Below are 16845 nucleotides of genomic sequence, written 5' to 3'. Positions count from 1 at the left end.
GGAGGGGTTAATGCCGGCAGTACTGCCAGCCAGTCACAGCAGTGGCTCATGACTCGTGCTCGTATTAATGATTGTCACATTAGTGCTGGTGTTATGGTAAGGACCCCTACACAGCCTGCGTCCTTACCAGTGGATCTGGAGCACTACAAAAAAACAAAACTGGGGAAATCAAACAATTTTGGTGATAAAAATTTCACAAATGTGTTTGACATAATACAGTAGTTGTCAGTTTGTCAGAAAAATAAAATAACCCCCCTCTGACATGTATTTGTTCTAATCTTAACCACCTCAGACAAGCATCATTCTGTTAGAAGTTGCATCTTCTTTTGACAAATTCAATACCGAAGTTATTTGCTTTTGCCATATTCTCGCTGGCTATTTACTTTTATTTATTATTAGTGTGAGCTTGTTTGCCTGAAGCGCATACTCTGTCAGCTGGCCTTTCTCAGGCATCCTACTGTCAGTATAACTGATATCAATGCCACTGCAAACACTCACCTTGCTGGCTCTGACTAAGATGTCATGAAAATACAAGACGGACTACAGCCACATCTGCCTCTTTAATATGTTTATTTTTTATATGTTGGGTGTGCTTGTTCTTGTAATTTGGATGTGTTTTTGTCTTTGTGTTGCACTGCTGTGGGCTGGAGAAACGACATGTCGTCTCATTTCATGTGCGCAGGTGCGTGGAATGCAATGACAAATGCATGTTCCTGACTCCTGATTCTAGGGCCCAGACACACCACGGCGACGAAGGCCGACTGTTGCGTTGCCTCACGTCGCCTGCCGTCCGGGCCAAACAGTAGCACTTGAACACACCGCAAAGACTACGGCCAACAGCCAACTAGCATGTACGTTCTGCACCGGTTGGCTAAGCTGAACAGCCAACCAGAGTGATCTCTCTCACCGATGGGCCCCGCCCGTTCAACATGCTGAATCGGCCGAAAAGCTGCCGACAGGGGTCCAACGGTGCGGGACACACCACAAAAACTAGGGTGACAAGACACTCACCGACGTCCCGACATTGTCCGACCATCAGCCTGGTGTGTCAGGGCCTTGAGTTGCTTCAGCAGATTCAATCACATATCAGTGGACATGTACGCTTTGTGACTTGTTTAAACAAGTGGGTTTTTTCTTTTTAAGTATATATAATATTTTTAATACTAGCTGTATATAATTAATACTAGCTGTAAATGTGGGCTTTGTATGCACTTGCACTAGTTTGTCACTACCTTTCCATCTATCCATCCCCCTTGTGTCTCCATGCAGTGTTCTGTTCAGAGTCACATGGTAGCACAACTTAACACTGGAATAATGTGGGTCAGTAAGTGTACAGCGTAACCAGACTTCTCTGTGTCCCTCTTCATCCCGGACTAAAAAAATGGTCAAGAGTGTACAGTAAGAAGTTTATCAGTAGTGTTTCTGCCTTTTTCCAGGACTTTGAACCACCAGTATGACTACACATTTGACTGGACCATGCTGAAACAGAAAGCAGCCCAGCAGGCGGCCTCCTCCGGGGGCCAAGGCCAGCAGGCGCAAACCCCCACAGGCAAGCAAACTGACAAACCCAAGCCTAACATGAAAGGTTGGTAGCCAACAGCCAAGCGACGTTTTTTACAGACACCAATTGCTCATTATATATTCATTATTTTGTATTATTATTGTTTTATCCAAACAAACACCCCCTAACCCATACCCAAACAATGTACCTTCAAAGTTCTTAAAAATTGGAAATCATTTGCTGCCATCAAAAATTGTTACAGAAGATTTTATAAACAAACAGCACTGCTTTAGTTTGAGGCATATTTTAAGAACACTGAACTAAAACTCAAATGGATACAATTGGTCTGTCTTGCACAAGCAAAGACGTCCTTGGGGAATTTGACTACTAACTTTGCAGCTGTGAATATCCACCAGATTAGATCACAGTCGTCCCTTTTAATCGTAGATATCAGCTTACCAATCACACTATTACTATGGTGATATGTTGTATCACACATACCACGTGTGTTGCCAATTACCGTGCAATGCTGATTTTGAACCACAGCCTACCTACCACATGATGCATGTCCTCTCAGATGGTCCTGTTTTTTCCCAATGAAACTGAACCTCTGCACATGTCCATGTGTGAAGAGCCACGCCTTTCACAGGTTGCATGTGTCCATCTTCAGAGCTTTATATAGGAAAAGTTCTTTTTCAAAATTCTGCATAATATTAGCACAATACAGCACGCCATGGGAGCACAATCTGACAGAATTGTCTTTTTTCCCATGTGCTCTAAGATCCTATAATATCCTATGAATGCACAAACTTTTATCTTTACTTCCTTAAACTATTGAACAGATATTTCAAAATCCAAATGTCAGAGCTTTTTTCTTGGTCATCCAGAAGAATGGGGGATGAATAGGACCATCCACACTTATACGAACGAGATCTCTCATGATGATTGGTTTGGGTGGAGATCTGATGTCAGATGTAATCTGTTGTGTGACAACCCTATCTCATACTGGGCACAGGAAAGACCAGCGTCAGCCTCACCAGATGAAGGCTGTTCTGAACAGAAGCCAAAATAATTAAGAAAGTCAGGGTAGAGACTTTTGGAGTTTATATCACTGAACACAGTCAATACCATCAGCTGGCTAAAATACACTGATCTTTAAACTCGATTACACATTACATTACTCCTACCTTTAAGTCTGAGCAGCAGGGTTTCTTCGTCAGGAGAATGTCCCAAAGCCCATGGTAGCGCAACACCTGGAACTCCTGCTTTGCAAGGGCACGTTCATGGCCATTCCTACAAAAGGAAACAGGAAATATAAACAAAATTACTATTGCTGGTTTTTATATCATGGTAGGATTTCTGGATTCACTATAAATGTTACCTTGGCAACATAGAATGGAAATTGTTACAGAAACTGGATCTCCTCAGCTGCATGATACCCCAACGCCTCTATTTTCTCTGGCCAAGTGTCATCCAGCCCCTCCCCTCCCCTCCCTATGGTTTTGTTGCCTAACTTATTACCATTTCTTATCTTTATTATTAAGTTTTGTTTTGCTTGTCTATTTTTTCCACTGATGTAAAGCGTCTTTGAGTATTTAGAAAAACACTACATAAATCTTTTGTATTATTATGGTTCAAGAACTGGAAATATCTGACCACTTTGTCTGCTGCTGTGTCTGTTCCACGGTCCCAACCAACACAAGAAGCATAGAAAAACTATAATTTTACAATTTCAATTTTGCATTTGATTGCAGCATGCAGTAATGTGAACCTGCATAGGTATTGTAGTTTTATTGTTGCTGTTGTTGTTTTGTTGCTGTTGTTGTGGAAGGTGTGAATATGAAATGAAGCACTTCACTAGAGGTTTTTCGCAGCCAGGAATATATCTTTTGGACAGATTTCAGCTATGTGGTTGGGAAACGACTATAATTGTTTTTCGACCCTACTCATTGGCCCCACCTGTTTGTGAGCCCACCCACAAGATAGAGATTGGTAGCTTTCCAAACTAGTTGACCCCAGGTCAATAGCCTCCTGTGTTGCTGAGTTACAAGCCTTCAAATGTGGCCCTGGGTCAAGGTTCAAAGGTCAGTAACACTTTGCAGGAGCCACCTAGACAGATTTCTAGTGTGACCATTTTGCTCGCATATGCGATTAAAATTAGAGATGCACAAATCTAGAAAAAAAAACGTGCACAGGTGTGAATTAGTCTTTAAGTAGCATAAGTTGTTACGTAGGTTGGGCTGTGTTTTGTGTGCTGTGCAAAAATATAGCCAATCCTTAATTCAATACCGGCATAAAGTTAGTCTGAAGTTTAATTTTCACCAGCTGAATGCACCTCGTATACTGATGAGCCAAAACCTTTTGACCACCTGCTAAATAGGCTGTTGGTCGTCCGTGTGCTGCCAAAACAGCGCTGACCTGCTGAGGCATGGACTCTACAAGACCCCTGAATGCGTCCTTTGGTATCTGGCACCAAAACATTGGCAGCAGATCCTTCAAGTCCTCATTCGAATTATAATCTGAAGAAATTGGAGGCAAGGGTAACACCTTTAATGTGTCATCGTGTTCCTTGAACCATTCCTGAACAATGTGTGGCAGAGCGCATTATCCTGCTGCAAGAGGCCACTGCCATCAGGGAATATCATTGCCATGAAGGGGCGTACTTGGTGTACAACCATGTTGAGGTAGGTGGCACGTGTCAAATTGATGTCCACATGAATGTCCGCAGCCAAGGTTTGCTAGCAGACCATTGCCCAGAGCATCACACTTCCTCAACTGGCTTGTCTTCCCACAGTGCATCCTGGTGCCATCACTTCCCCAGGTAAACGGCGCACACGTACATGGCCATCCACATGATCTAAAAGAAAACAGGACTCACCGGACCAGGCAACCATCTTCCACTGCTCCAAGGTCCAGTTCCAATGCTCACGTGCCCATTCTAGATGCTTTCAACAGTGGACAGGGGCACTCTGACCAGTTTGCGGCTACACAGCCCCATACACAACAGGGTGTGATGCACTGTGTTGTGACACATTCTTCCCGTAACGTCATTAAGACCCTGTTTAGACTGGCAGCCCAAATCCGATTTTTGGCAAATCCACATTGGAATCTGATTTCTTTTATTTAGAACAAAAAACACATTGGAATCTGACCTCATTCTGAGGTGGTATCATATCTGATTCAAATCTGATTTCCTAAACTGTCAGTCTGGAAGCTCTAGCCACTCAAATCGGATTTCAAACTGTGCATTACGTCACTCGCAACGCGACACAACATAACACATCACATGTTAACATCAGATTCTGAGCACGGAAGTTCAAGCCCACATGCAAGGAGAAGGAAGACGACCTAAAAAATGGAGAACAATAGCCCCTGGACAGATGAAGAAGCAAACTATCTCATAGTTTTGTGGGGGGATGCCACAGTCCAAGCAAAGCTTGACAGCATGTACAGGAACAAGGCGGTATTTGAAGACATATCTCGCAGCATGCTGGAAAGGGGATTCAGGAGGACATGGCTGCGTGTCAACGGAAAGTAAAAAGTTTAAAGTCATAATATAAGAAGACTAAAGATGCGAACAACAAAAGCAGGGCTGGGCGAACCAGTTGCCCATTTTATGATTTAATGAATGAAATCCTCGGAGGCAGGCCAAGCGTTCGTCCGTTGGCTGTCATCGACAGCTCTGCTAACAGCGATGATGAAGTCGAGGATGAGGCGGACAGTGAGAACGAGAATGCAGGTGAGTAACGTAAATAGAGCCCTAGCAATGGTATACTATGGTATACCAATGTTATAACGTTAATGAAAGTTAGGAACATTACGTTAGCGCTAACCTAGGAGTGGCTATCGTATACAACTTATGGGCCACCCGTGATATTGTAAAACGCAGGCTATTTACCTCTACAGCAGCATCGGTGTCCTAGCTAATGTTAGCTAACTAGAGGTGCTGTGATCATCATAATTGTTATGAATTGCACCTACATAAAACGTACCCAATAGGTGCTGTAGCTATAACCTTGAAATACGTTTTAATAGTTTGTTCTTATCAAAGCCTATTCTGTGTCATGACTCATGCAAGCTGAGTCCCAGCTGTATTCTATTCTTGGTTGCTAGCAAAAGTCAAAATCCTACCGTCATAGCACCAGCATTTTGTTGAGCAGAAATACATGTTTTTCAGCAATAAAATATGTGAACACTATATTTAGCTTAGAATAATGGATCAAAAATACAACCTAAGATAATATTAATATTAATTGAAACTTTGTATGCATCCATGTTTTCCTAGATGAGCCCACACATCCTGAGACAGTTCAACCAGCAGACAGGTCTGTCAGTCCAGCAGTTGTGGTTGGTTCCCCACTACCAAGCATCAGGAGTCCCAGCCCAGCATCCTCTGTCAACATCAGATGTCCCAGCCCAGCATCCTCTGTCTCCTCTGGAACCCCTCTGTCTCCTCTGGACCTCCCTCTGTCTACTCAGGACACAAGTGCCTATTCAGCAACATTTACTGCAATGTCATGCTGTACTTCCATCTATTACCAGCTACTGTTTAATTATCAAGTGATTTATAATAAGCCTGATACAGTTTGTGATTGTCTGGTTACAGTCCTGTACTTTTACAAAACATGGGTTTCATGCTCATAATTAAGCAACATTTGTTATTTTTTATACACATTTAAGAACCGTTGAGCACTGTGAGATATATCAAAGGTAAAAAATAAAAAGTATAATATTGATATCCATTTCACAGGGACCACAACAAGCCAAAAACGTAAGAACAAGATGGAAGCAGCATTGGATGTTTTTGCCAAAAAGATGAGTGATGTAGTGGAAAAAGATAACGAAGTTCTATTGCAGATGCAGGCTGCACAGCACAAACACGACATGTCCATGATGACCTTCCTTGCCCAGCTGATCAAGGATGGACAGTCTCAGCCTCCGGCACCTCAGCACGGTCACACTCCCCCAGTTCCACCGAGCCAACATCCCACCCTTTCCACCAGAAGCATCACAGCAACAGCAACCCTTCTTTCAGCCCATAGCTCCTCCATTGTCACCTGATCAACAGGGGCCTTCACAGCCACAGCACACATACCTGTACAGCCTACCTAATGCTCATCCATGGTCTCTCCAAGGAGGATCTCAGATGTACCAATAGGACCGACCATCTTTTTTGAGAGACCTACTAGAGGAACCACTTTTCCCTCAAGGTCAGTCACAGCCAGACAGTGACGAATGATGGCTATCAGAAAGGAGGTTAATGGTTTTCAAGTTCAAGCTTAAGTTTAAGTTATGCAAGTGATGCAAACAAAGTTGAAGAATATTAAGTATTTTACTATTTTATTTTTGTAATTTATTTCTGACAAATGTCACTGTTTGTTTGCACAGAACTGTAAACAGTGGTCAAGTTCACTTGAGGTTTGAATATAATAAAGATAAAAGGTAAAAAACTAAACAAAATTCACTGTCTTCTCTCTCAAGTGGGTATGTATAAATGTAAAAAATACATTTCATACAGAATCATGATTACTAATTGTCTGCTGAAAATTACCAAAAGAAAATATTTACATGACTGGAGGCAGGGACTCTCCGGGTAAACTTTTACCTAGTTACACATTTCACGAAAATAGCATGTAAGAGCCTCCCTCACTCTCTGTGGCCCGACATGGTTGTTGTTCAACTCTTCTGGTTCTTGTTGTGGTGCATTATCCTCCTGGACATACTCCTCATCTTCAGAAGTGTCACCATGGATTTCACAGACATTGTGAAGCACACAGCAAGCTGTAAAAGTCAAAAGTCAAATGTATTTGTCACATGCGTATCGTAAAGAAGTACAACGTACAGTGAAATGTTACTGCTGGCTCCTATGATGTGCTACAAGAGTAAAATACAATAAAGATATGTACAGTAGGGTATCAGTAGGTACCTGTAATGACATCTGGTACATTCATGATGTCCACATCCAACCGCTTGCCCAGGCACCACCATCTGCTCTTCAGTCTTCCAAAGGTGCACTCGATAGTCATCCTTGCTCTGCTCAGCCTTTGATTAAAGAGGAGTTGGTCCTTTGTGAGAGTACCTCTGTTGGCGTACCCTTTCATGATCCAGCTGCGCAGGGGATAGGCTGGATCACCGATGAGCATTATGGGCACTGCTGTGTCACAAATTACTTCAGTGTCCTAAGGTGATAGGAAAATATAACAATGAAGTGATTACTATGTAAATTGATGCCTGATGTGACTGTTGTTCTATAGACCATAATAGTTATTCGTGAGGAATGTTTATCAAGAAACAGCATTTAAACTTACTGGTGGAAAGCGTGCTCCCCTCTCAGCTCTGGCATATGTTGTGGCAGACACTAGGGGCTATGCCTCTCACCCAGCAGGACTGTGAGCTGGGGGCGTGGTTTACATTCCCGGGCTCGCTGGTGCAGGGTTGTTCCTGCTGCAGTTTGCTTTTTGGAGTTGAGGAATAAACATCATACTCGCCTGCGTCTGCTGTGTTTTTCCCCGTCCTGCCACATTGGTGACCCCGAATTGAACATGTTTGGAGCAGAAGAGGAGTGTGAATCCACTTCGGCCACGCTGCCCCAACTCTCACAGCCGGCCTTTCTCGCCGCGTCTGTGAAGCTCCCAGAGTTCTGGCAGAGCGACCCGGCTTCGTGGTTCCAGCATGTCGAGGCGCTGTTCCACCTGCGTGGAATCTCCGCGGACGATTCCAGATACTATTTGGTCATCACTGCGCTGGACCAGCAGTCCACACGCCGGGCCATGCAGCTGTTGCGCGCCCCTCCGCAGCATGATAAATACGTCGCCCTCAAACATCTTCTGCTCCGGAGGTACAGCCTATCTGCCGCAGAGAGGGCAGATAGAATCCTTTCCCTATCCGATTTGGGCGACGGGATGCCTGTGGATCTCCTGGACAATATACTGTCGCTGCTAGGCTCGGACAAAGGCGGGTTCCTTTTCCCACATGTTTTCCTGCGCCAGCTTCCGTCTCCTGTGCGCGCGGCTTTGGCTAACTCCCCGTGTCTGGCCGCTGGTGACTGCCAAGGTTTGGCTGAGGAGGCCGATCGGGTCCTGCTGGCTACCAGACGGTTCTCTGTGCAGAGTGTGGCATCGGAGCCTCTGCAGCCGGCGTCCGTGGACGCGGACCCGGCGGTGGTGGCTGGAGTGACGGTGCGAGAGAGGCCTCTGTTTCTTCCACCAGCGGTTCAGCGGCAAGGCGAGGCACTGCATCCCTCCGTGCACGTTTGAGATACCGGGAAACTCCAGGGCCAGCGCTCAGTAGCAGCTGTGGGCGCTGGCGGATGTAGTGAGCTGCTCTTCATTAAGGACATGATGTCAGGAAGACAGTTTCTGGTGGACTCAGGCTCGCAAAAGAGCCTACTCCCTCCTGCCAAGACAGACAGGTCGGCCGAAGGCGGCGGCCCACAGTTAAGTGCAGCTAACGGTTCGTCCATTGCGACGTTTGGCACAAGGTTGGTGACTGTTTGCTTCCACGGGGCCATTTTGAGTGGGACTTTGTAGTCGCCATTACTGTTCCTATTATTGGCACGGATTTTCTGTGTGCTAATGGTCTGCTGGTTGATGTTGCAAACTGCCGTTTAATTGATGCTGTGTTTTTCGCCACTGTTCCGTGCAAGACGGGGAGCCGGGCCGTTAACACACGCTAACTTTTTAGTATTAGGGGATGTTTTTCAGCGTTTGCTGGCGGATTTTTCATCGGTGACTACACCTGCCTTTTCCACCGCAGTTACTAAACACGGGGTAGAACATTTCATTCCCACTCTGGGACCGCCAGTTTTTGCGCGCACGCGGCACCTCAACACAGTAAAATTGGCTACAGCTAAGGAGGAGTTCACCATCATGGAGCGTCTGGGTATAGTGAGGCGTTCCAACAGACCGTGGGCCTCGCCGATTCACATGGTGCCAAGGCGGATGGGTCGTGGTGGCCTTGCGGCGACTTTCGCCGCCTGAACAACGTCACCGCCAATGACCGCTATCCCATCCCACACATACAGGACTTTTCCATACGTCTGGCAGGTGCCACTATTTTCTCTAAGGTGGACCTGGTGCGCGGCTATCATCAGGTTCCCGTGCGCGCAGAGGACGTGCCCAAGACCGCAGTGATCACCCCGTTTGGGCTTTTTGAGTTCATGCGCATGCCTTTTGGCTTGAAGGGAGCAGCGCAAACCTTTCAGAGGCTGATGGACTCGGTGTTGCGTGACCTTGCTTTCGTGTTCGTTTATCTCAACGACATATTAGTGGCCAGTCCGTCAGCTGACGAGCACCTGAAACAGGTTTTCCGTTGTCTGGACAAACACGGCCTGATAGTCAACCCGGCCAAGTGTCAGTTTGGACTGCCGGTGATTGACTTCTTGGGTCACCGCATTTCGCCGCAAGGCGCGGTCCCGTTGCCTTCTAAGGTGCAAGCGGTGGCGGAATTTCCCCGCCCGGTCTCTGTTAAGGCATTGCAGGAATTCTTGGGAATGGTGAATTTTTATAACCGTTTCCTCCCTCGTGCTGCCCACCTCCTTCAGCCACTTTACGAAGCCCTGCGGCTTAAGAAGGCTAACGACCCTGTCGACTGGACTCCCGAACGGGTCCAGGCCTTTGACGGAGCTAAGTGCGCCCTGGCTAACGCTGCCCTCCTCGCCCATCCCACACCCACGGCGTCCATAGCTTTAACAACCGACGCATCTGACATAGCCGTGGAGGCTGTGGTTGAACAGCGTGTGGCTAATGCGTGGCATGAAACGATCGGTTTCATATGCAAGCTGCCGTGACCATAATATTCACAGAGGATTGGGGAGTTGATTCCCCAATCCTCTGTGAATAGTACACATGGCTGTTGTAACTCTGATTAATGGCCACGGCAGTTTGCATATGCACAAGTGCACATAACTGGTGTGCATGCATGGTCAAAATAAATGATGCGCAGCAGATAATACGCAAAGAGGCGCTTTTGTGTGCCAGCATTTTTGTGACAGAACTACTTACTGAAACAACAGGATTTTCTCCATATATCACTGGTAAGAAAGTCATTATGGCAGTCATCACAATCGGAATACTTTATTCATCGCTGGGGGAAATTGGGTAAATATACAGATAAATTTCATCACTCAGCTAAGTGACATCTTCAGTCTAAAAGTCTTCAGTTTCATATCAGTGTCGTTGGTTTCGGTTGTTATGCAAATGTATTATACTGTATTGTTTATAAGGGTGGGGGTACCTACAGTCAGTTTAGACTGAAGATGTCACTTGGTTGAGTGATGAAACGTATCTGTCAATAAACGTTGTGTCCAGGTGAACTGATTCAACCTTCCTTGACATTGAATATGGGTTTTCTTTTATTGAAGACAGACGAGATGAACAGAAACCTCAGTGCATTTTGTGAAACGAATTACTAGCAAACGAAAGCATGAGGCTGTAGAAGTTGATGCGCCATTTAGAAACAAAACACAGAGAAACCAGTTGAGTATTTTCAAAGAAAACTACACATGCTGAGGTCATCCCAAAAGTTGATGAAGTCTTGATGTTCTACACAAGAGCATGTATTGTGCGTCTCTTACCACGTAGCTCACCATATTGCAAAATGTAAGAAGCCCCAAACTATTGCTGAAGAACTTCTCCTGCCAGCTGCCATTGACATGGCTACAGAGGTGCTGGGTCAGTCCACAGCAGATATGTTAAAGACGATTCCATTGTCCAATGCTACCATAAGGAGGAGAATTCAAGACCTGTCTGATGACATAACACGGACCACAGCTCGCATTAGGGCAAGTGAATATTGTGCATCACAGATGGATGAATCCACAGCTGTGGCAAACCATGCAGTTTTGCTGGTGCAAGTGAGGCGTTGTGTGGGAAGAGAACTTTGAGGAGCAGTTTCTCTGCAGTAGAGAGCTTCCCATCACAAAAATTGCACGAGACTCAAAGGAGGTTGAATCAATTCATCTGGATACAGCATTTATTGACTGATACGTTTCATCACTCATCTAAGTGACCTCGTCAGTCTAAACTTGACTCCAGTTATCTCCACCCTTATAAACAATACAGTTGCATAAGGACTGAAACCAACGCCCATTTTCATATGCAAATATGGGCGTGACCGTTAACTAATCACGTTGATCCAAAAGTCACTCACCTCATCACACAACTCAACTTGTGTTGTGCTTTGAGCAAATCAGATGTTCTCATCTCGAAGACCTCCATCTAAAGAGTTGCCTCGTCTATGGAAGGTACCAGCATTTTGACCTCTGCAGTCCACTGGCCATCAGCCAAAACGGAGAACGTCTGTCTCAGGAACAGGAGGATGTCACTTGAGAGTTTAGGGTTGCTTTCAGATCGTACCTTGAAGTTTTCTGCCAGGCTCATCACACAATTCTTCAACACTGGATCTTCCTGCATTTCGTTCTTCTCGCAATGCTCCCTCAGATGTGGAAAGTGCAACTTTTTTCTATGAAAGTCTCTCTCCAAAAGGTTCAGCTTTGACCGGAAAGCTTCAACCACCTCACAAATATCCACAACAGTGCGTTTGTTGCCTTGTAATTGCAGATTAAAATGATTTAGATGAGACATGTCACACACAAAAAGAGCATATGCCTCACCTTATTGTCACTTAAAAACTTCTGATATTATTGGGCTTTTGGGCTCCTCTACCACTACTGCTACCATTAGGGGTCATCCGTTTCCATCTGTTCCTGTCCTCTGCATCTTCCTCTGTCACACCAGCCACCTGCATGTCCTCTCTCACCACATCCATAAACCTCCTCTTTGGCCTTCCTCTTCTCCTCTTCCCTGGCAGCTCCATATTCAGCATCCTTCTCCCAATATACCCAGCATCTCTCCTCCACACATGTCCAAACCGTCTCAATCTTGCCTCTCTTGCTTTGTCTCCAAACTGTCCAACTTGAACTTGTCCCTCTAATATACTCGTTGCTAATCCTGTCCTCCTTCATCACTCCCAATGAAAATCTTATCATCTTCAACTCTGCCACCTCCAGCTCCACTTCCTGTCTTTTCATCGGTGCCAAAAAATAACATATGCCATCACCTTATTGTTACTTAAAAATCTCTGATATTCTTTGGCTTTTTGACTCCAAGGTCTGGATAAAAATGACACAAGCTCATCGCATAGGTCACACACCCTCTCCAACACACAGCCTTTGGCTTAGCCAGTGAACATCGTTATGCAGCAAAAGATCCTTGTGTTCTGCTGACTTTTCCTCCAGCAATGCTCTGAAAAGGTGATGTTGCAGACCAGAACTCTCACGAACGAAATTTACCAGTCTTGTCACAGTATCCATCCCCTCTTTAAATTAACTTGCTCTTTCATTTCCACACAGTTCAGCGCAAAACAATGATTTGTGAAAAATTACCTATAACCAACGAAGAAAAAAATTACATGTTTGTCACACTTGAAATCAATCAAACAAATGGTGAATGAGGTTCTACGCTGGTTTCACTTGGTAACACTCAGGTCAACATTGGTGGCAGTAGCGTGCCAGTGTTACATCACCATCCAACAATAAAAACAACATGGCCAGTCGTTAACACTGCTGCTTTCAATAAGCACACACAATGACACAATAAGCCTTTCCAAACAACTTAGAAGGTGTGCAATGTATGGAGCATGTTTATTAGGCTTCAAGGACACATACAATGTGTTTTGGTGAGACATTTTGAATGTAAACAAAGTCGAGTGTGTTACCAAGAAAAACTACATTACAAATTAATTTTAACACTCTGTGCTTATATTCGTACTTGAGTTTTCATGGAAACCAGTTTTTAAAAAAAAAATGTATATATGTTTTCCATCCCCATCTCCAGGGGCAGGGACAATGCTTCCTTAACCTTAAAGATAATTCTCCTTTTAGTCCCTATTCCTGCTGTTAACACCACATTTCCTGTTTTTAACACATGTCCTGCTTTCAGATGTACATCGTTCTCTTACCTGACATTTATTTACTCCATCATTCTCTTACCAGACATTTATTTACTCCTATCACTCTCTTACCTGACATTTATTTACTCCATCATTCTCTTACTTGACATTTATTTACTCCATCATTCTCTTACCAGACATTAATTTACTCCCATCATTCTCTTACCAGACATTTATTTACTCCTATCACTCTTACCGGACATTTATTTACTCCATCATTCTCTTACCAGACATTAATTTACTCCCATCACTCTCTTACCAGACATTTATTTACTCCATCATTCTCTTACCAGACATTTATTTACTCCTATCACTCTTACCGGACATTTATTTACTCCATCATTCTCTTACTTGACATTTATTTACTCCATCATTCTCTTACCTGACATTAATTTACTCCCATCACTCTCTTACCAGACATTTATTTACTCCATCATTCTCTTCCCTGACATTTATTTACGCCATCATTCTCTTCCCTGACATTTATTTACTCCATCACTCTCTTACCTGACATTTATTTACTCCATCACTCTTACCAGACATTTATTTACTCCATCATTCTCTTACCAGACATTTATTTACTCCATCATTCTCTTACTTGACATTTATTTACTCCATCATTCGCTTACCTGACATTTATTTACTCCATCATTCTCTTCCCTGACATTTATTTACTCAATCACTCTATTCCCTGACATTTATTTACTCCATCACTCTCTTACCAGACATTAATCCATCACTCTTTTCCCTGACATTTATTTGCTCAATCACTCTCTTCCCTGACAGTTACTCCATCACTCTCTTCCCTGACATTTATTTACTCCATCATGAGATTGTTGTACTCCTGTTTTATAAGTGCTGTATTGATGACACATGCTTCTCTGTGTCTCTGTCTCGCCAGGTTTTTGAGCGTTAAGTGTATGTGTCGGCGATGGATAGCCAAGCAGAGTGGACTCAGGCGGAGCAGCAGAACCGCTGGCAACCAACACCACAACTTACTCAGCCGGCTTCTCTTTCTCAGAAAACCGAAAAACAAACTCTTTCTCTTTCCTTCAATTATAACTATCTATGTAATGGATATATAGATATGCACATGCCTCTGTCTGCAGTAATATCTATATATTGGTATGTATATAAATCTCTCCACCCTAAAAGAAAGAATTTAAAAAAACCTTTCTTTCCCCAATAAAGAAGCTGTTGCCCTGCTCCCTCCTCTTCCTTTACTCCATGCCCTGCCACCTCTCCTCCGTCTGTCCCCCTCCTCTCTGAACCTAGTCTTTTCGTTTGGTTTCTTAGGCTACAGAGGTTATCAAGGTGAATGATCAGTGGATTCTCTCTCTTTTCTCCTCCTAAGGATACCTTCTCATGGTAAACACCATCTAGAACATGTTTATTCTCCCTCGCGCCGCTCCTCTATTATTATACTTTCTCTGCCTCTACCCAAGTAAGATATTAATTGAAAAACTGTTCTCTCCCCTGTTGTTTTGAAAACAAAATTGTGGGGATTATTTACTTAATCAGAAATGTTTTGTTTTTTTTTGTTTTGTTTTGTTTTGTTTTTTTCCTTTGGGGGGTGTTTTTCCTATGGTGATTAGGAGTGTGCCTGTTGCGTAGGAGCAGCTGTTTGTATTGTGCGGCTGACAGCGACAGTCTATGATGAAATAATACTCTGGCTCTCTCCCTTTCTCTCAACAACTCTGCATTATAATTAAACCTGTTGTTAAACTATGGTCTTCTGAAACGGTCTCCAAAATGCCAATAAAAATATGGAATAACACGGACCACTAAGCACAGCTCATTCACCCATCACTCCAAGTCTGAGACGCCTCCAGGAAGGAACGGCATAGCCATAATATAGTCACATGTCCGTTTAAATTTCCATTGTTTAAGTTTTTTGGGTTAGTTCATTTTTTACCCCTCTCCTGGTTCCTCTTCCTGAGCATTTTGATGTTGCATTAGACATTCTGCAGATGTCTCAGTGAAGTATGGTTCAGTAAAATTTTATGTTGTGCTCAAACGTTTCCTGTTCCTATTCGGTGTGAGAATCTTGACGCAGCCCTCCTGTTGTCTAGAGTAGCCCCCTCCCTCTATTTATATTGACATATTAATGGTAAAGCTGCAGCACATTGGAACAAAAGTCCATTCATGCAGTCCCGTTTATGCTGTTGGTTACCATGACAACCACCTGAGATTTTACCTGGAGCTGTGCTCTTTGTTTTAACGAAAAACACCCTTAATGTGAAAGGATGACTTGCACTGCCAATCAGCACATTGTACTTCAGTTTCCCTTAACCAGGAAGAGATGGGCTGGGCCTTCACCCTCAGCTCATTGTTGACATTATCCAACCCAGACATGCCCGCCCAACCCGCACCCCGCTTAAAAAATATGGATGGGGATCGGTGGGTCGAATCCCCGTGTTACCTCCGGCTTGGTCGGGCATCCCTACAGACACAATTGGCCATGTCTGTGGTTGGGAAACCGGGTGTGGGTATGTGTCTTGGTCGCTGCACTAGCGCCTCCTCTGGTTGGTTGGGGCACCTGTTCAGGGGGGAGGGGGAACTGGGAGGAATAGCGTTGATTCTCCCACGCACTACATCCCCCTGGCGAAACTCCTCACTGTCAGGTGAAAAGAAGCGGCTGGTGACTCCACATGCATCGGAGGAGACGTGGTAGTCTGCAGCCCTCCCCGGATCAGCAGAGTGGATGGAGCAGAGACCGGGACGGCTCGGAAGAGTGGGGTAATTGATCAAGTACAATTCGGAGATAAGGGGAAAATAAATTTATATATATATATATAATGGATAGAGCGCTCATGCAACTGACAAGCTGAGAACAGTGTAGAGTGAAGTTTGCAGAGAGGAGGAAGCGTTAACAGCTTGAGCCGTGCGAGCAATTCATCCATGGTTTCTACCAGTTGAGGTGTTCAGACCGAATGTCAACACTCAGCTGAAAGTGAAGCAGAGCATGTCTGCTGAAGGAAAACTCAGTTGCACAGTGTGGATTTTCAGTACAGTACAAGCAAACCTTTCACATTACAGCTTTTAGACTTCTGTTGAAGAATCAAGTAGGTCTTTTTAAACGCAGTCGGAAGAGGGCTTTGAGTCAGGTTACTTAATGAAAATGTGTTCTTGTTAGTAAGCAGTGGAGCAGCAGCTTCAGCTCACAAGAGACTGGGTTAGGGTGATGGATCATAATGGCAACATTAAGTATCTTACATTATGTTTTATTAATTTGTCTCAAACTATATGTTAAAAATGACATTTTGCCGAGATTAAAACAATGTTTTACCCATATTCTGAGAGGAGTCAAGTGTTCAAGTCTGACTGGGTAAGTAGTGTGTATCCCCAGATGTCTTATGACGTCCATGTCTTGTTACCCTCTTTGTACTACCCTA

At 44.2% G+C, this 16845-nt stretch overlaps 2 protein-coding genes across 3 annotated transcripts in view; both read left to right on the top strand.

Moving 5' to 3' along the window:
• The window catches only part of csnk1a1 (casein kinase 1, alpha 1), a 122439-nt gene extending 107212 nt beyond the window's left edge, over positions 1 to 15227 (top strand). Inside the window, exons 9-10 of one of the 2 annotated variants that reach the window (XM_056297919.1) lie at positions 1437 to 1549; positions 14352 to 15227. In XM_056297919.1, the coding sequence (XP_056153894.1) occupies positions 1437 to 1549; positions 14352 to 14359 (121 nt within the window). In that variant the 3' untranslated portion in view covers positions 14360 to 15227. Of the gene's footprint in view, positions 1 to 1436; positions 1586 to 14351 lie in introns of both variants that reach the window. The other variant, XM_056297849.1, reaches the window with a different exon arrangement.
• LOC130128353 (uncharacterized) lies at positions 4999 to 6886 on the top strand. Its single transcript, XM_056298008.1, has 3 exons — positions 4999 to 5240; positions 5787 to 6023; positions 6252 to 6886. Exons 1-3 carry the CDS (start codon positions 5126 to 5128, stop codon positions 6560 to 6562), a joined length of 663 nt encoding a protein of 220 aa, XP_056153983.1. The 5' UTR covers positions 4999 to 5125; the 3' UTR covers positions 6563 to 6886.
• Positions 15228 to 16845: the final 1618 nt, after the last annotated feature.

This window comes from Lampris incognitus, chromosome 1 (genome assembly GCF_029633865.1).
Source record: "Lampris incognitus isolate fLamInc1 chromosome 1, fLamInc1.hap2, whole genome shotgun sequence".
Lineage (NCBI taxonomy): Eukaryota > Metazoa > Chordata > Actinopteri > Lampriformes > Lampridae > Lampris > Lampris incognitus.
The sequence above is the reverse complement of the archived record's forward strand: the minus strand, read 5'-3'. Positions and strand labels throughout refer to the sequence as shown.